Raw genomic sequence first — 18855 nt, forward strand, 5'->3', positions numbered from 1 at the left:
TTGAATGTCCACAAAAATCGTTAATGAATGTCAATAAGAAAGCCCATGAAAACGGAAGAAAAATGACAAAGTGCACAAGTCCTCGAGCTGAACATTGAAGCTGCCAATTATTCCTGGAAACTTTTTCGAAACGATAGGTAAAAAAAACAACATGCAGGGACAACGCTCATTACGATAAAGCGGCGGCGAAAGTAAAAAGGTTTCATAATGATCCATTTTTTCAGTCCTATAATTCACTCTCGTCTAATCTTTATGTAGATTACCTGATCAAGAATAAAACGCCAAGTTGAAATACATCTATCCTTAAGTTATTATATCTGTGAACTATGACCGTTGAAAATTGAGCTAAACCACTCTGCATCCGAAATCACCAAAAGAATCAAGTTAACGCATTGAAAATTATTAAGCCTCACATTCAGCATAATGTGTAATGACTGTGGAACGAATAACTAAACTTAACGCTCTCTCAAGATCGTATAGTTTAGTTCCTCTCTATTTCATAACAATCGTTACGGTCCATTCACTCGATAACGACCGGGTGTTAAAGACATCATCTTCGTTCCGCTCAACGGCAATCCCATTTCGATGCAGAATATGCCATCAACAGTCATAGCTGGGATCCACAATACCGCTGAATTCCGGCGACTGAAAGCTGACCTCATACTTTGCTACCCCGTTGCACAGTGGGGCAGATACCAACAATTGTCGAGCTTCGAATTCCTAAAGATATTTCACATCCAATTCACAAACGAACTTCTACGATGTATAGTGCCACGAATTAAGTCCCGCATACCACTTTCAATTTCTTCAATCTCACTGTGCGTCGGCATATGAGCCGTGAGTAGGTTTCCGCCATGATTTCAAAGCTATCGATAATTTAGCATGTGCATACATGTCCTCTGAATAAAGGATATGAGATCAAGATGACAGCCATTTTAATGCCCTATTAATTCGCATAATCGTTTCGTTCTCGTCAGGCCGGAATGGCAAAACAATAATAACGCTGTACGTGGCGTGTTGTGGTAAACTTAAGATAACATTAACGTTGCTCGCCTATTTGAATTGCTATCGACCACAATGACTGCCTTGTCTCGGGTGATGAAGTCTAATTGTTCGAGCGGCACAAATCGCTCACCATATGTTTCACACGCGTCGGTGTGGAATAAACCTGCAGGTGTAGTTTTCCCAAACAGTTGAACTTTTGAGCTGTAAAATTATCGAAAACGAATGAAACCAATGTAACGCATACTTTTACCTTCTTTGCTCTATTCCAGATCCTCCCGGAGACATTTGCTTCTCACCATCAGCAACAGCAGCAGCCGCCGCATACGACGCTGACAATAACTTCAAACGAACCGTCACGTCAATATCATCACCAGTCGAACATCGCGACCGACACCATCCATCAGCATCACCACCATCAAACGTTACCGCGGGCCGGAAAATCTGCTCCCCTGCCGCCGATACGTTCGTCGAGCAACAACGCTTCCTCACCGTCTCCTCCGCTTGTCGGAGGACCCCACCAAGTGACTGTCATTTCCGGTTCGCCATCTTCCGGAGCCACGCTTCCTCCTTCGACGGCTGGCGGCACCCAAACGGGTGCCCCACTTACTTCCATCCTTGTAAATAATAGCAATCCCCATCATCACACTCACCACCAGCGCCATCAGCAGCAGGGTGCTGCTGGAGTGGCGGCTAACAGTAATATTATCACGGTAGATTTGGTGAACTCGACGAATCCGAAGCACGCCTCCGGCGGTGGGCCAGGTGGTGGTAGTTCGTATAGTGCACATAGCAACAATTTTATCGGTAGCAGTAGTTTAGCTAATACTAGTGGCACTCATCATCACCACCACCATATGCATCATCATGCGAGCCCCGGTGGAAGTGGGAATCCAACAGTAAGCCTGGCCAATCCATGCCAACCGTCGTCGTCGGTCGCGGCAGCAGCATCCCATGCTTCTACTTCAACCCTAGGAGCAAATACCGGTCCCGGTAGCGGTTCGACGTTGAAGAAACGTGTTCAGATCCAGGAGGTGACCGTATAACATCGGTACAGCACAGCTGACGACGATGATCGGGAAGCTGTGTAAAGACCACCGAAACGGTGAGAATTGTTTTTGTTTTGTTCTTCCCAGATAAAATGAACGGAACGGAATCTGAGTATCGGTTGGCTTTTTGTTGCAACCGGGATTAGCTGAGGGGTGAAAGCATTAAAATTTTATCCGTTTTTGTGTTCTCTTCGCGAAATCTGACTCGACTCAAGTTTTGCAGAAAACGATAATGATGCGGGTTTTACTTTGAGGTATTCAAATATCAATGTTTTGCATTGTGTACAACAATTGATTATCTTCAATGCATGAGTTTATGCACGTAAACTTTCGTAATCTAATAATACGTACAAATTTGGTGACAGTTTTTATTGAAAATGAGATTAACAAGAATCGCTAAAATTATGTGTTATTCCACACAACATTACTTTTATTTTAATATAATCTAATAGTAAATATGGAATACCATTTCATTTCACACCACAATGGCTTCTGAAACCGCCAACGAATTTTGCTTGTCTCATCATTTGAACAGCTTGAACAGAATTTTTGAATTTTTTTAAAACATTCGTTTAAATCGCTGTGATGCCTATTTTTCACATAATTAACACAAATACTCTATTGTTTTAGGTATTAAATATTTTTCTTGACCTGCATTTCATTTTAAAGAGCCTGTTTTGAGGATTTATATAAAAAGAACATAAAATTTACAACGCAGATCGGCTAAGACAGCAGTTCTCAACCTTTTTTTGTCCGCGTACCCCTTGACAATATTTTCCAAATTAATTGTACCCCCTGGCTTCAAAGGTCCTCGCAGAGTGGGAGAAAGTAGTGGTAGATCACGTTGTGGTAGTCTAGTCCAGGTTTCAAATTGGACTATAGTTTGTTTCATTACTACAGTCATATTTTGATAGCAAGTTTGAACAATAACTGAAGTTTTATAAAAAACATTGCTTCGTCCGCCATTACTGATTTTTCTTTCGCGTACCCCCGACGATTTTTTTTAACTTTCAGTATTTATGAAAACTTTACTCTTCAGCCGCTTGTTTTCTTTGAAACAGGCGGATATCCTCGAAAAACTTAATGTATACGACGGTTTGTTTCAAGAACTGAGTTGCGCACCTAAAAGATTCGAGCATTTTGAACATAATTTATCGAAAAACCCACTACTTAGAGAGTTGCGATCAGCAGAAAAGTTGTTCAAAAATCAAGGGAATTGAAAGCCCTTGATTTTTTGAACAAATTTTCTGCAGATCGCAACTCTCTAAGTAGTGGGTGCAAATTTTCACAACACGGTGCAAGAGCGCATGTAATTTTGAGTATTTTGTACCTAATTTATCTTGTGAATACGCCCACTGTAACTGTGAGGGCACTGTTGCAAAGTGAACTCTTTTTCTTTCTGCTTGAGAACGTGACATATGTTACGCTTCTCAAATCATTTGCATACACGCTTTCGAGATACACTTTATTCTTCACGCACTCACCGGAGCAGCAGCTAACGTGCACCGGCACGCAAAAACTCGGCTGTAAAGGGGATAGCAATTCTTGCTAGCAAGCTGCGTTGCTAGGTCAATTTTATCAATATCTGGAAAAAGCAACAAAAAAAAATCTGGCAGATATTTTTCAAGACTAAATATTTTTTTTTTCGGAAAAAAAAATCACAGGAGGGTTGTGTGCAAAGCCACGACCGCAAGGTTGAAGTAGAATACTTTTACACAGCTCTACTTACGGCTGTAAATTAACCTACGGCCGGCGTATCGGTTCGCGCCGGTTATCGCGTTTAGCCTGGCAGAGGCCTAATGCGCACGGCCAACACAATAGAAAGGTGTTTTCGCATTGAAAATTAGACACGGCTTTACTAGAGTAAGTGTTGGCAAATGCATCTACAGCTAATACCGCCGCTATCGTACGAAAAATGACGCGCGTCTAAGAACACCCGAACTGTTTCGCCGTGCCGCTTCCATTTACTTACTTATTACATCGGCCTTAGGGAAGAACCGGCTGCAACTACCGCTGAGGTTGTTACCATCCTGCTACTGGTACCCAAAGCTATTAACTCTTCAAATTAAGTGTTTTATTTGTCCTCAAAAGAACAATTGTTCAATTCCATATCGGATATGATCGCATCTCTGTAATATTACCGACAGTAATATTCTTCTAAGCAAAATGATCCTACTTTTCCATTAGAGGAAGTGCCGGCTGATGTACCGCAAAAATCTCGCCCGATCACTCGCGTTGGCGTTCAGCCTGGCAGAGGCCTGAGACGTGGTGACCAACCACAGGGCAAGTGATTTGTTTAATTTGAAGGCAGCCATAGGCGCGACCTGCTGCTATGGTCTGTTACTGCTGAGTGCCGATATCTGCTATTACTGCTGTCAACGTTGTGGACGGTCCATCCAGTTCACCTTCCGACTAATGAATGTAGCTAGTTTTCCCAGAAACACATTTTTATAGCCGAAGGGTGCTACGTAATAGGCCACGACTTTCAGTTCAGGTTTACCATTTCCTTATGTTCTTTAGACGAATTATTCCACAATTCGCATTTGATTTTTGTATCCAGCGAATAAACACTGATGGTGCTCTCACACACGCAACGGTTTTAACCCGTATCTTATTGCGGTTTGTAACATCAAGCGATTTCGTTTGCTCGCTGTTGCGTGTTGCATCATGTTGCAACTTGGCAACTGGGAGACGACGAAATTCTGTTACTGCTGATCGATTGAATCGACTTCATATTAGCTCTGCATAGTCGAACTAACTGTCTTTGTGAATGCGGTCTAACAGGGCAGTTTGTTATTCAAAGTTGGTTATGCTGATCGCAGCCTTTGCGCTGCCCCTACAGTGGGGGGTTTACTAAATAAAGTAAAAGTAAAAATAAGAACAACTACAACAGAATTTGATTGCGGTGCGGTATTTTATTTATTTTAAAACTATTCATCACATATAGGTAAAATTTGAAGAAAAAACTATCTTATTTTGTTGAATATAAATCATCTTATTTTATTTAAAACTATTCATCACATATAGGTACACTCTTTAGACATATTTATATGTTCCAAGAGTTCTATTTTTCGCCTTTCCAAAACAGCCTAAATATAAAAAATCGGTTGAAAAATAACCGTATTAAACATAAAAATGTGAGCTAAGGGAAAAAAAAGGGTTCTGACCATAACTAATAATATTTGGGGTATTTGAAAAACTTCAAGTAAATGCGCAAGTAACTTTTGACTAAAGCTACAACCCACACTAAGTCACATCGAAAGTTTTTGCATTTTTGCATCATTTGTAGCACCGTGAAATAAATGTGCGATAGAAGCCAAAAATTTTGGTTTTCTTTATAAAATATATAACTTAGCCAAATATCAACCGATTTCCACAAAACTGCTTTTATTTGATTCAGAATTGAATATACTTTCGAAATTATAGTGTATTTGTGGTATGTTTCTTACAAAAATAGACGAAAAATTCAAAATTAAATTGAAAAATTGCGTGAAAAAAACTATAAAATTGGATATGAACTCAAATAACTTAACATGTTTTATTGAAATTAGAACAATCCTGTAAATATTTTGGAAGCTCTATTTGTCCTCTTTCTAAAACTGCTTTAATATTGAAAATCGGTTTACAAATGACTGAGTTAAAAAAATTTATATTAGCTGAGGTCCAAAAAACCGTATTTTGACCATAACTTCAGATTTTGAAGGTGTTTGGAAAATTTCTAGTATGAGCGAATGTTACACTCAACAAGACCTACAACCTACACTAGGTCACTTCAGAAGTTCTTGCCTTTTTTTTCATTTGTAGCACAGTGTTATTTGTTTATTTGCCTTGAAAAAAGCATTTTGCGGTACAAAATCGGTTACTGATTACAACTTTGGAGCTGCCCTAACATTGGGGGAATTAAGATACACGGTAAACATGCACTGTGGAAGCTATTTTACAGTCAGTAAATTCGACGGGTGCGACAGATTTAAATTGCTAGGATGCAACACAGAATGCTTGCTTGCGTTGACAAAAATTATTAACTTTCAATGACTTGTTCATTTGCCTTCAAAAAGGCATTTTGATTTCCAACATTGGATTTCCCGATGGCAATCTTCATGTTGCCCCAACACGGGGGGAATAATGGCTGTCTGGCGACACACGCTTAGCAAAAACCGCGCTGCTCCTGAGACGTGGTGACCAACCACAGGGCTAGTGCTGCTGCTAAGGAAGGACGACTGCTGTTGTCGCTGTTCAGAACTATTATGAGCGGCTCCAGCTGAAACAGGCTCTTATATAGGTCAAATAGCATTATTTCAAATGCAAGGTATATGATCCTGTCGACCGTGCTTGGGAAGCAAGCATAAAACGACCAATCAGAGGTCGAATTTTTTGTTTTGACAAGGCTTGACTATTTTAAATAGTACAATAGTTTGAATAATAAAATTACAATTATCTTATTTTGGGAAGAATCTTAGAAGATTTTCCAGTCTATTGCCGCAAGAACGAAGAAAATCCATCGAATACAAACCGATTTATTAGCATTTGAAATTGGACATATTTTTCACTTTTTTCGGTTTTAGATTTTCATTTCACATCCCTATGTAGCCGAACTTACTGAGAGAAGTATTCTACTTCAAAAATGGGTTGCGTAACATTTGAGGTGACAAAATTGCGATATTTGGCGCCGAATTTGAAGTGATGATCTTTTTACGAAACAGAGAAAATAAAATCTGATAAATTGTACTTGAAATCTGCCTACCCAGATAGGCCAAAATCTGGATAATTCTAGACTGACAACACTGCTTGTGAATAGGAGTACCCAACAAAAGTTGTTTGCTCCTAGCCCTGCTTGAAAAAATGTGCTCGAAAACGAAAATGTTTTCTGCATCTACCAGATGTTGCTTAGTGCACCGACAGCCGAGAGTGGAGCGAAGCATCTATAAAGTATTGCATACTCAGCAATCATCGCGATTCATCATTAAACAATTATCTTCGCTGGTCGTTTTCTCGAGCAAGGTAGTAAACGTGAGTAGGAGAGATTATGCGAGTGTGTGCAAATGATTTCGGGAGCGAATGGCGAATGCGAGTTTGCGATCATCACTTGTTATTAAGCAAAAAAGACAGCGAAAAAAAAATGAGAAATAACTTGAATCGAGAATATTCCAGTGTGCAAAATCGGTATTTTCTAGACGAACTTTCGATTTCTGGGAAACAGCCGAAAAAACCAAATACCACACAGAAAGGATATTTCTAGAACGAGAATGTAATACCCGGAGTCAGAAAATCGACTCCAGACACCATTTTGAAGTTCAAGAAGGTAATTTCCGGTGTTTAAAACACGACCCAATGTGATCAAATACCACCCAACATTCCAAGATTGCCGCTTCCGGTTTCCGGAGAACAGCCAAAAATGACAGAAATTATGTTCAGAGAGTGGATTTCAACACTAGACACCATTTTGAAATCCAACATGGCTACTTTCGATTTCCGTAATACTGCCAAAAATGATCAAAAACTATCACACACAATTATTTCCAGAACCGGGATGATATCTTGAGACCGATGACCATTTTGAACATGGTTGAACATGGAGGACCGATTTCAGAAATCGGAATTTCAACACAAGTAATATAATTAATATTCATTGAATTATTTTTACATCCTGCTTAAGGATTATCACTCAAGACTCAGTGAACTAAATTTATATCGTTTAGAAATCTTAACTGCTCTATAAATATTACCTGCTCACAAAAAACCTCTTTTGGAAAACTTCGAATGAAGACTAAAATTTTTATTAAGACCACAAGAATCGCGGGTTAATTTAAGATCATAATAAGAAGGATTGCGTGAACACCAATGTCACGTTGCAATAAAATTCCATACTAAACTTTCTGCCACCCAGAAGCCCTTGATCTTCTGAACAAGTTTGCTAAAAACCGCAATTTTCTGCGTTTTCGGGAACACGACGTATCTGCCTGTTCCAGGTGATGTTTAACTTTTTAGGGGATGATAATACTATTTGAAGCGACTCCAAACTTACGGCGGCGGGTAGTGTATACTTGAACAATCAACTTTTTTCAATCATTGAACTCAAGGCTCTTCAAAAACTTTTTCTCGAACATCGTTCTTGGTCTGCTAACATTTCCACAGGTTACATAAAGATTCTGGAAAATAGGGTAAACTTTGTTAAAACTTATACTTTTCTTGTATTGGAACATTTATTTCACAAAGCTACAAAGCCACTGAGGACGGGATTCTTCGAAGAAAATCATCGGCACTTATTACGGGAGTCACTTCACGGTGAAATATATTTTACTCTCACGATCACTTCACTTTTTGAGACCTATTTTCGATTACACCCAAAGTGAGGTGAAAAAAGTTAGCTCCGCGAAGCGAGATTGACAGTGAGATGGTAATGTTGTATAGATCATGTGAAATGAGTTTCCCAGTTAAAAAAAGTCCCGGAAAGACGATTTTTTCCAAGAAAATTTTTTTTAGAGATAACACCAGGTCTAAAACATTTGGCACCTGAACCAAGAAAAAAATCTTTACCATTTATTTAATGCAATAAGTTTTTGTTGAGGATTACAAAATTGACCTGTTTCTGATTCGTCGTGTTACTAAAAGATAAATTCAATATATTTTATCATTAGATCACAAATCAATCGATTTTTAAGAAATATCCCATCTCCGTGAAATCGTTTCACTGTTCAAAATTTCCGTTTCACTTCAGTGATATGACTCTCATAATAACCCAGATTTCACAGCAGATGCCACTTTGCGACATTTTTCTCACTCGCGTGAGTCCCGTAATAGTATTCACTAGAATTCACTGTGCTGTATTCATTCTACTCTGATTTCACCGTGAAGTAACTCCCATAAGAAGCAATATCGCCTATTACGAGACTCATGTAAGCGAGAAAAATGCCGCAAAGTAGCATCTGCTGTGAAATCGGAGTTATTATGAGTGTCATAGCCCTGAAGTGAAAAGTGACGTTTCTCGTGGAATTATTTCATGACTATTTTGAACGGTGAAATGATTACACGAAGATTAGAAGGTAAAAAGTACCATCAATTTATGTGCGTTGGGTGTATTTACGTCAGAGCAGTCTCATGAAAGTAGAACGATCCATCCAACGTTTCGTCACTGATCAGTAACATCTCCAGGAGAACCTGTGGGGGTTGAATACCGATTAGCGGCTTTTTACATATATAAATTGGTTATAGATATGGTGTTCTCTGTGCCTATTGTGTCTGTCTTAAAAGCATCCTGTTCGTTCCTTGTCAAGATGCGTTTTTGAGTTTACCGTCAACACTAATTGGGGCAGTTTGGGGTACATTCTATAATTGTATTTTTTTACAAAATCTTTGGTATTTTCTTAAATTATAAATATGGTAAATGAAACCTATAAATCTATTAGCTGTAGACCTATTGCGATGGTGGATGATAATATTATGAAGAGTAGTTTGGATTCGGGGTCTGTAATATCCGGTTCCTTGATAAAACTATTCAAACGTATTCCAGTTATTATCAAATATGTTCCAGTTAACATCCAAAAATTTTTCGATTGATTATCGAAAAGCGACGGAATCAATTACGGCACGTTGTTTCGCTTGGAGCAGTGTTTCCGTAAGTTTTTTTTAACTCTCGATGCGCTTCAGCCGCCGTTTACTTGGAATGAAATGAAAAAATAGCACTAACGAATATATAACTTAGCCAAATATCAACCGATTTCCACAAAACTACTTTCATTTGATTCGGAATTGAATATACTTTCAAAATCCTATTGTGTTGAATTTACTTGAAAAATTGCGTGAAAAAGTCTAAAAAGTTAGATTCAAACTCAAATAACTCAACATTTTCAATCGATATTAGTACAAACCTGTATATATTTCAAAGCTCTATTTGTCCCCTTACTAAAACTGTCTAAATATTGAAAATCGGTTGATAAATGACTGAGTAGAAAAAATTTATATGCGCTGAGGTCCAAAATTTTCCAAAGATTTTGGGGGTGTTTGGAAAATTTCTAGTATGAGCGAGTGTTACACTCAACAAGACCTACAGCCTACACTAGGTAACTTCAGAAGTTCTAAATCACTGTAACACAGTGTTATTAGCAATACCGCTATTGAGAAGTGGTATGCTTATTATTATTGTTTATCAGTTCTTGTGTGTGATGTGATACTCTTCCTTCAACACGCTTACTATTCTACTATAACGATGCTCGTTCCTCCTGTTGCCAAATATCACCAGTTATAGTTCCCTGGAGAATTTTCGTCGTGCGTCCTACTGGCCAGTTTTATCAATAAGGGGAACTAATGGTTTTGTGAAGAGGAAGTCACGCAAAGGTATTGTAGATTTCAGCGCAAAGGAAGAGTAAGTGGTGGGGAGTCTGAGAATAAGCCCATACTTAAAAGTCCAGTTTTGACATCGAGGGACCTGATTCTACTATGATTCGAACCTACGACCATTCGCTTGACAAAGCGGACTCGGTAACCTTACAGCTACCAAAGCTTGATTTATCTCGTCAAAATATGTCAAAATCGACCAGCAAATCTATTAAAAAATAAGAAAAACTTAGTTGATCGCTCAATGGTTTTGAGTTCCACCAATTAGAGAGCTACGCTCTGCAGTGAAGTTGTTCAGGAGGTCAATTCAAGCACTCCTTGTAGTTGAGCAATTTTAGTCGAGCACTCCTACTCGCTAGTAGAAGCTCGCGAGCTCTTTTACAGTCGCTTAGTAGCAATACAAAAGAGTTTTTGCGTGTCGGTGCGCGCTTGCTGCTACTCAGGGGAATACATGAAGAAAAGAAAGTATCTCGAAAGCGTGTGCGCAAGAGATTTGAGAGGCGTAGCATATATCACGTTCTCAAACAGAAAGGCGGAGAAATGTTTTGCATCTCGCTACACAGTGGTTCGAATTGTATGGCAAGGGTGGTCATGAATCATTTTTGTACAATATAGTTCTTGAAAATTTCTAAAATCGACAGAATCAGGTGTGTTTTGACTATAACAAACTTTTTAGGGACTGTCATCATCCAACTTGTTTCAATTGTCTGGTGTTCCCATTATCATACATACATAATAGAGTGCCAATAGAATGCCAATAGAAAAGTTTGGCCTTTGAATTTTAAAAAGCGGCAGTTCTCGAATGTTTTGCCTACTCGAAAACTACCTATGCAAAATTTAAGCGCAATCGGGTTTCGCTAAGTGAATCCTCAAAGCGTTCAAAGTTTGACTTTTCTACCATTGGAAAAACCTCAAATAAATTTGATATTGTCTCAAAAACCTCCCATATTTCAACACCAAATATCAAAATTCGAATATACACAAATGTTTTAGAACAAATTGTAAACTTGAACTGAATGCCTTCTAAGCCTTCTAAGAAACTTGATGCAAATATATGCAAATGGAACCTCTAACAAATATTTTCCCAGTCCTAAGTCTTTTAAATAAAGAGATGAAGCGATTGAATTTGTTCCAAAGCGGTTATATACACAATGTAAGAAACACGTACTGCTTAAGCTGATTTTGCAAGTGTCAAACACCTTCACTTGTCTCCTGCTCAAGAGTAAACTGATCATAAAATAGGCCAACAAAAACAGCTTTTCTGCATTCTCAGGTTCATAACCGATCCATTTAAACGATAATAAGCAGAAAACAAAAAAAACTTTTTTTCTATTTTTGAGCTATGGGCGAACCACTGTGCGCTGGTTTATTTTCGATTTGTACGTTAATTATAGAAAATATCTGCAAAATTGTTTTACTTACTTTTTCGATTCTTTTCTGCCATGTTCATATTCACAACATTCAATTGAGGACAAATATACTAAGGATAGTTCTTTTTTGAAAGTAATTCACGCTTGCCTATGTTATATAGAGTGAGAAATTTATTTTCAATCCCGAAAACCCTCGAAACTGTTTGGCCATTCCTTGTAATTGAATTTTTTTTCAAAATCTTGCATAATCTGTATTACAGAATACTGGGATTTAATACTTACCCATGCGCAAATTCGAAAAGAGCTGAAAGCAAATATGTACGAAATTGCAATTTTCACCAATTTGATTGAAATTTATATACGAACTAGCAAAAGATTTCGAAATTTGTCTGTTTTGTAATTAATAGACTTTTCAACTTATCATGAGATTATTAAAGCTATGAACAGTCATAAAAATTATGTAAAACTCGATTTGTTTACTTTAGCGGTCACATGTTTTTCTTGGTTTATGATTAAATTCACTTCTAGGTAGTGACGCTTGCCAAACCGCAACCGCAAAATTCAATTATTAATTTTACTATTCAATTTGGAAACTTTCTAGTATTTATAGCTTCGCACAGTCTTGACTGTATGCAAAGATGTTATCGGGAAATGACAAAAACACAATTGCTTTCGCATCTTGAAAAATATAATTAACACCAACACGATCTTTTTGTGTAGGCAAGTAAGATTATAAAATTATATTTTTTTGACGATGTGTTGATAACAGCAAATTCAATTTTAATGCAATTCAACGCTTGCACGAAGTCTACGCAAAAAAAGTTATAAAATTACTATTTCACACATAAAAATTATATCAATACAAACAAGATTTACATGTGGAATCAATTCGATATGGTCGGCGTGCGACCAGACCGAACCAAGCGCCATTTTTTTTTTTTTGAAAATTGAGTTTTTAACACTAGTGGATGTTAAAACTGATAATCTACCTTTTATGAAAAAACGAAATCATTTGAACAGTTTATAATGGTATTATAACAAAATTTCTCTGCAGCAACTTGCAGGAAGCATACGGGATGGTTAAACTTTGATCGCCGATTACTCGAAATAATGTTTTTGGCGCTTGGTTCGGTCTGGTCGCACGCCGACCATATGTAAAAAATGTTATGTTCAAAGATTTCAAAGTCCAAAATCCTTTCACGGATTATACAAATGAACCAGGAAACAAAGGCAAATGATTTCTTCACCTTATTTTCTCATACATTACCGAGGAAAATAAAGATAAAATGTTTGTTGATATGATGTAAGAGAGAGAGGAAAATATTTTTGTTTTTGTTTTTCATATAATTTTAATTTTGTCCGGATTTAACGCAAGGGTCAACAGACTAAATTAAGCAGACTTTCTGTTACTTTAACGTAGAAATTTTGCCGGGAACAAACCGCATCTTCAACGGTACAGTCATTTATGAGAATAACGTGGTTTCAGTTTGGAATTTGAAATGAGCGATTGAGACATCCCTGATTCATTTGAACAGATTGTAAATATCTATTTACTTTAGAACTAAAAATCGTTCAAATAACTTATAAACAAACCGTTTGAACATCTTTTCTAAAAATTATTCTCCATTTTACTACTCTTTCATTGTCTATTTGGAGAGCCAAACTGACAAATCCTTACGATACTTCCACGATATTTCACAAAACAGCAAAAAATGTTATTAACTCGTATCTGTCTAATTCCAAAGCAATCGATAAACTGTTGACTTTTGTATTTCTCTGAACAGACCAACCGGTTCTGCTAGGTTATCGCAGCCCCGACAAAAAAATAACCCCACTTTACTTTACCACTCTATTCCTTCTACCATTATCTCAGTCGAGAGGAAGCTGTACGGCACCCTTTCTTCCGCACGCTGGAGGGCACCCGATTTATTCCGATTAGAGTCTGTACGCTGTACGCTCAGTCGTGACTGTGCAGGATCGCTCAGTATCGCTATCAGGGGCTGACACACTGCTGCTGGTCGAAAAAGTGGAGTGCAAGGAGTGTCAAATGAGCAGCAATCGCTTCCATTGTCGCCGTCGGAAGGAATGCATCCACGCTGCTATTGTTACCACATCGTACGTACAGTGTTTGGTTTAGTAAAGTAGGTACCTCCCACTGCCCACACTGGGAGGTGTGTTTCTAGCAGAAGAAAATAGAGAACAATCTAGAGATCGAACAGTTGTACGGCTTTTTTTTCACATTCTATGTTGTAATGTAAAAAGGTCAAATGTCGGTACGAATCTCCATTGAAGATGTTTGAAACTTTTTTGCTTGTACTTAAATCGACTTGATTGCAGTTTTCACTCTGAAAACAAATACAGTATTCAAGGTCCGACTTAGAGTTTAGAGGAGACCAGATTGCTATGCGCACTAAGAAACTTGCATTCCTTTAACTTGGAATTAGAAATTTATCCTTCCAGGCCATAACTCAACTTGAGCTAAGCGCTTGCTTCAGGTAATTCCATCAATCATCATTAGGTAGTTGGGTGAAAATCTGCACCTGGGCTCAAACATAATACATAAATACAACCTGTTATCCTTTGCCGGCGTGCTGTACTTTTTGCTGAAACCCATGGTATCAATCTTCCCCTTTGATCGGATTATTGCTTTTCCATTACCCAATGTCGAAGCCAACCGGGCGGAAAATCGCTTGACGAGCGAAATCAAACATTGTTTCGCATATCGACAGAAAGTGTTGAATGTGAACCGAGAGCGAAACCGAATTCGGTTCAAATCTCAACGGAAAGCTTTACCCTTCTTTGCCGAACTATTATTAATTAAATTAATTTTTCAACAGGGAAAATTAAACCTGCGGTTTCATTTCCGAATCCCTTCTAGAGCCCATTCGGATATGAGTATTTTCAATGAATGCGGACAGCCAGCCTTGCTTCATCGTTGCGATGTGTAACTGATATTCAGACAGTAATTTAATTATTCAAATCGATTGATGCTTCACGTTCCCCCCATGCACCCCTTCCGACCAACCGATTGAAGCGGCCAAGTTCGAGCAGATGTATCGAGTCGGCTTGTTGAAAGGCCATTCAGAAAGAATCAATCAGATCGGTAGCTTCGATGATCCGATTTGTTTACAGTGCTGATACCTGACCACGATAATGGGCATCGAACAGTCTCTCCTGGATGGGGTTGAGGTTAAACTGTAGCCACACACTGCCTGCGTAGTTTCGAAGCGAGACCGGGGACTGGAAAGCGAAGTGTTTTCAATTAAATCCAATTTAGACGTCCGTAAGGTTGTTGGTACGTAAATAGTTCGGAAATTTATACAAACGACAGTTCCGAGCAGCATCGAGCCGAACTTTGTTTGCCGCATTTGTCTGGTGCTCGCTGCGAAGGGGTTCTCCTTTGGGAAAATATTTGGATTGGTTGCCTACCATCAGTGAGAGACCGAGCGTTAGAGAAGAAGCGGAAATTTTATTTAGGTTTATCGGATCATTCTTGTTCGCTAAACGTTGGTCGTTAGGAGGATGTTGTTTTTTGATGTTTCAAAATTGGCATACGAAAGAGCCGGCTGATCGCTTTCTTTTAATCAGTTTTGGTAAGCCTAATTTGTTTTGATAAACACGTAATTTGTGTGCAACCGCTATGAGGCGAATCGATTCATTTAACCTCTTAAACCTTTTTTCCTATTTTTGTAGTACTATAATACCATAAATTATTATTCAGTAACTGGATATTTATTGTATATAAATTTTACTGAAACTGACAAATTTAATTTCATGTTAGAATTGTATTTATCACACACTACAAAAAAAATTTTTTTTTTGGTAGCAAATTTGTAATAAAAACACATGAATATTATTCTGTGAATGGTTATGATGGAACAACGTAGAATTATCGCAAAATGATTTTAAATTAATCCACTAAAATAGAAGATGTTTATGGTTTTAACAGAACACTTTTTTTCAATACAAAAACATTGAAGCTCTTCCCATATCTTTTTTTTTTTAGAAATAGCTGTACTGATATTCTAAGAATTCTTCTACCTTAGTCTAATCTGTTGCGTAAAAACTGCTTCACTCCCGCTAATCCCGTTTGACACAAATCCAACCGACGTTGAGAGGAAGATCCGACATAAGAACTGTAAATACTGTCGTAGCGAAATGCTGGTTAATCATTACACCGCTGTATATAATCGATAGAACAAAAAAAAACGCTGAGCCGATGTTCGTTTAAGCACTGTTATGTATCTAGAGAAAATATTTAGTGAAAACGGGCAACTGAAGATATGCAACGTACGAACGTCTAAGCAAAATGGAATTAAGCTGGAGGCAAAAAAGCTCTAGCATAAAGCTCTGCTACAAATACGAAGAACATTTTTAGTTATAATCGAAATTTGTATTTCTAGTAAAACTCTACGCTAGAGACTCTTTGTTGCCAAGGCAACTGAAACTCTCGATGCCGTGTTGTAGGTAATCAAGGAATTGCGAAGCAAAACTATGTAACTGCTCCTCAATAATTAAGGCCAACAGAAACAAACAGCGTAGCGTAAGCAACTACCAAATTAAATAGAATTAGTACATTTAATTACTCACCTAATCAATTTGCTGTAAATATCCAGTAGAAGCCACGCGTATCGAACGGTTCACGTACGAAATTGAATATGCTCGGTGTACAGATAATGATGACCACCAGGCAGACAGACAGGCAGGAAAAGAAAAACCTATTTAGAGACCATCAATGAATAACAAAATCGAAAAGCTATTCAGCTTCGCGTAAAATGTAAATTTCCCCACCACCCCTGACCGCCCAGTAACAGCCCGACCAGTCTGCTGTCGAGCAGCGGTAAAAAGAGGTGATTTGTTTGGCTATATCCGTGGCGGAAAAAGAGATCCTTTGTGAACGCGGGCTTGTCTGAATGGGAAACTCAAATAGAAATATACTCGCACTGGCAGTCAAAGAGAATAAAACGTATCCTGGGTAGAAGAGAGAGAAAGAGAAATAAAAATTGCGCGCACCTGGGCGCAGCTCTACTACACTTGAGAGTGAATTGAATTTTACCGGTGAAAGAGTCAGTAGAAGAGATAAATGGAAAAAAACAAACCCATTACACAAAATGTCCATATAGGCAAAGCAAGTAGGGATTTTTTATAACCACCCAAGGACGTAAAACACTCGTGAACCATCAGTCAGTCAGCCAGTACAGCCAGAAACAAACAATACTGTAATGACTCTAAATTTCGACCATAAAAGTGACACACTGAATTGTAAAATAAATGTTTGGAACTTTATCAGCTAGCGTTTTCTTTTCGTCTGGTTTTATTGAACAGCATTTTTTTCAAGTGCACACAGATCGGTCGTTTGGGGGTTTCGTGTGATTTCGAACATAAATTTTCGAAGTTTTCTGTTGCTGTTTCTAACATATTTATTCCGAAATTGTAGCCAATTCAGTATCCATTCTTTTGACGTAAATTTTTTCGCGTATCACACAGATTTAATATAATAACTCCATATTCTGGTATAACTGCCATCTCGTATTATGCTCAACCAGCGGCGGCCTTTTTTCGCAGCGCGACATGTCGGGGACATTCGAAATGGATGCGACAACTGGCATTCACTGTTCGTTGTATGTCATAGGCGTAAATCCTCAATTCAAGCGTCTGTCTAGTAGACAAGTTTGGAACAAATGGAACAAAGTGAGTCTTTCTATATACTACTACTACTTTGATGAAACAAAATCATGCAAATATTTATTACACAGGTAAGTACTTATTAATAATTCACGGCTTCTTTATGATCTTCATTACTATTGATGATTTTAACATACAAAATATACGTACCATGTAGTTTATCGATTAACAAATAAATCTTCACCATTTCACTACTGGTCAGTTTTGTAGTATGTATTCTCAAATTCTATAGGGGTTGGAAAACTTGCATTGAAAGGGTCTCTTTAACAGTCGAAGGTGTTTTTTAAAGTAGAATACTTCTCTCAGGAAGTTCGGCTACGTAGAGTTGTGAAACGAAAATCTAAAACCGAAAAGAGTGAAAAATATGTCCAATTTCTAATGCTAATAAATCGGTTAGTATTTGATGGATTTCCTTCGTTCTTGCAGCAATAGATTGGAAAATTTTCTAAGACTCTTTCCAAAAGAAGATAATTGTAATTTTATTTTTCACACAATTGTACTATTGAAAATAGTCAAGCCTTGTCAAAGCGGAAAATTCGACCTCTGATTGGTCGTTATATGATTGCTGTAACCGCTAAGTCTGGTCACTGTTTAAAATGAAATAAACTCCGTTTACTTACTCAATTACTCAAGGTCATTCCGCTGCTTTTTTTCCCAACTACCTAACGTTCTTCTACTCTCAACTCCAGTCCCTTCTCTCCTCGTTACAAGGTTCTATCTAATAGGTGCACCCATTCGTACTTTTTCGTAGTGACAGATTTCTACAATTGCTTCCCAAGCACGGTCGACAGAATCATATACCTTGCAATTTGAAACATGCTATTTGGCCTATATAAGAGCCTGTTTCAGCCGAAGCCGCTCATAACAGTTCTAAACAGCGACAACAGCAGTCCCCCCCCCTTAGCAGCAGCACTAGCAGTGCAGTGGATACCAGCGATGGCAGAAAGCGGCCACAGCTGTGGCGTAGCAATAGATAGTGCACTAGTTGCAGCAGATTCCAGCAACGATAGCAGCTGGGCCATCTGATGCAGGGACAGTGGAAACCAATGGCTGCGTATAGCGGCCACAACTGTGGCATGGCTATGGATAGTTACAGTGGATCTCAGCATCGATAGCGGCTGATGCAGTGAGGCACTTTAGTGAAAGGCAGTCTCTGTGCGATTGTGGGCACTAGTAAATGCATTCAATGAAAAGTTGACTCATTTTGACAACACGTGAGCCGTCTAGTTTTGAGTGTTAAATCAGCTTTTTACTGTTTATTTTATCTTAAGGAAAATTATATCACACTGTCAGTGATAACGCAAATATATGATCGGCATCTTATCGGATACAAAATGAACAACAAATTGTCCTTTTCAGGATGAAATAAAAACTTTTATTGAAGAGTTAATATTTTCTAATGAGTTAATTCACAT

The 18855-nt window shown here is 38.1% G+C and overlaps 1 protein-coding gene across 3 annotated transcripts in view; it reads left to right on the top strand.

Annotated features, from left to right (window-relative positions):
• LOC129723412 (neuroligin-4, X-linked-like) overlaps positions 1-17041 on the top strand; it is a 591759-nt gene extending 574718 nt beyond the window's left edge. For all 3 annotated transcript variants that reach the window (XM_055677612.1, XM_055677613.1, XM_055677614.1), the window contains one exon: positions 1275-17041. In XM_055677612.1, coding sequence (XP_055533587.1) covers positions 1275-2048 — 774 coding nt within the window. In that variant the 3' untranslated portion in view covers positions 2049-17041. The remainder of the gene's footprint in view (positions 1-1274) is intronic.
• The last annotated feature ends 1814 nt before the right edge of the window (positions 17042-18855 follow it).

Source organism: Wyeomyia smithii, chromosome 2 (assembly GCF_029784165.1).
Source record: "Wyeomyia smithii strain HCP4-BCI-WySm-NY-G18 chromosome 2, ASM2978416v1, whole genome shotgun sequence".
In the NCBI taxonomy this organism is placed as follows: Eukaryota; Metazoa; Arthropoda; class Insecta; order Diptera; family Culicidae; genus Wyeomyia; species Wyeomyia smithii.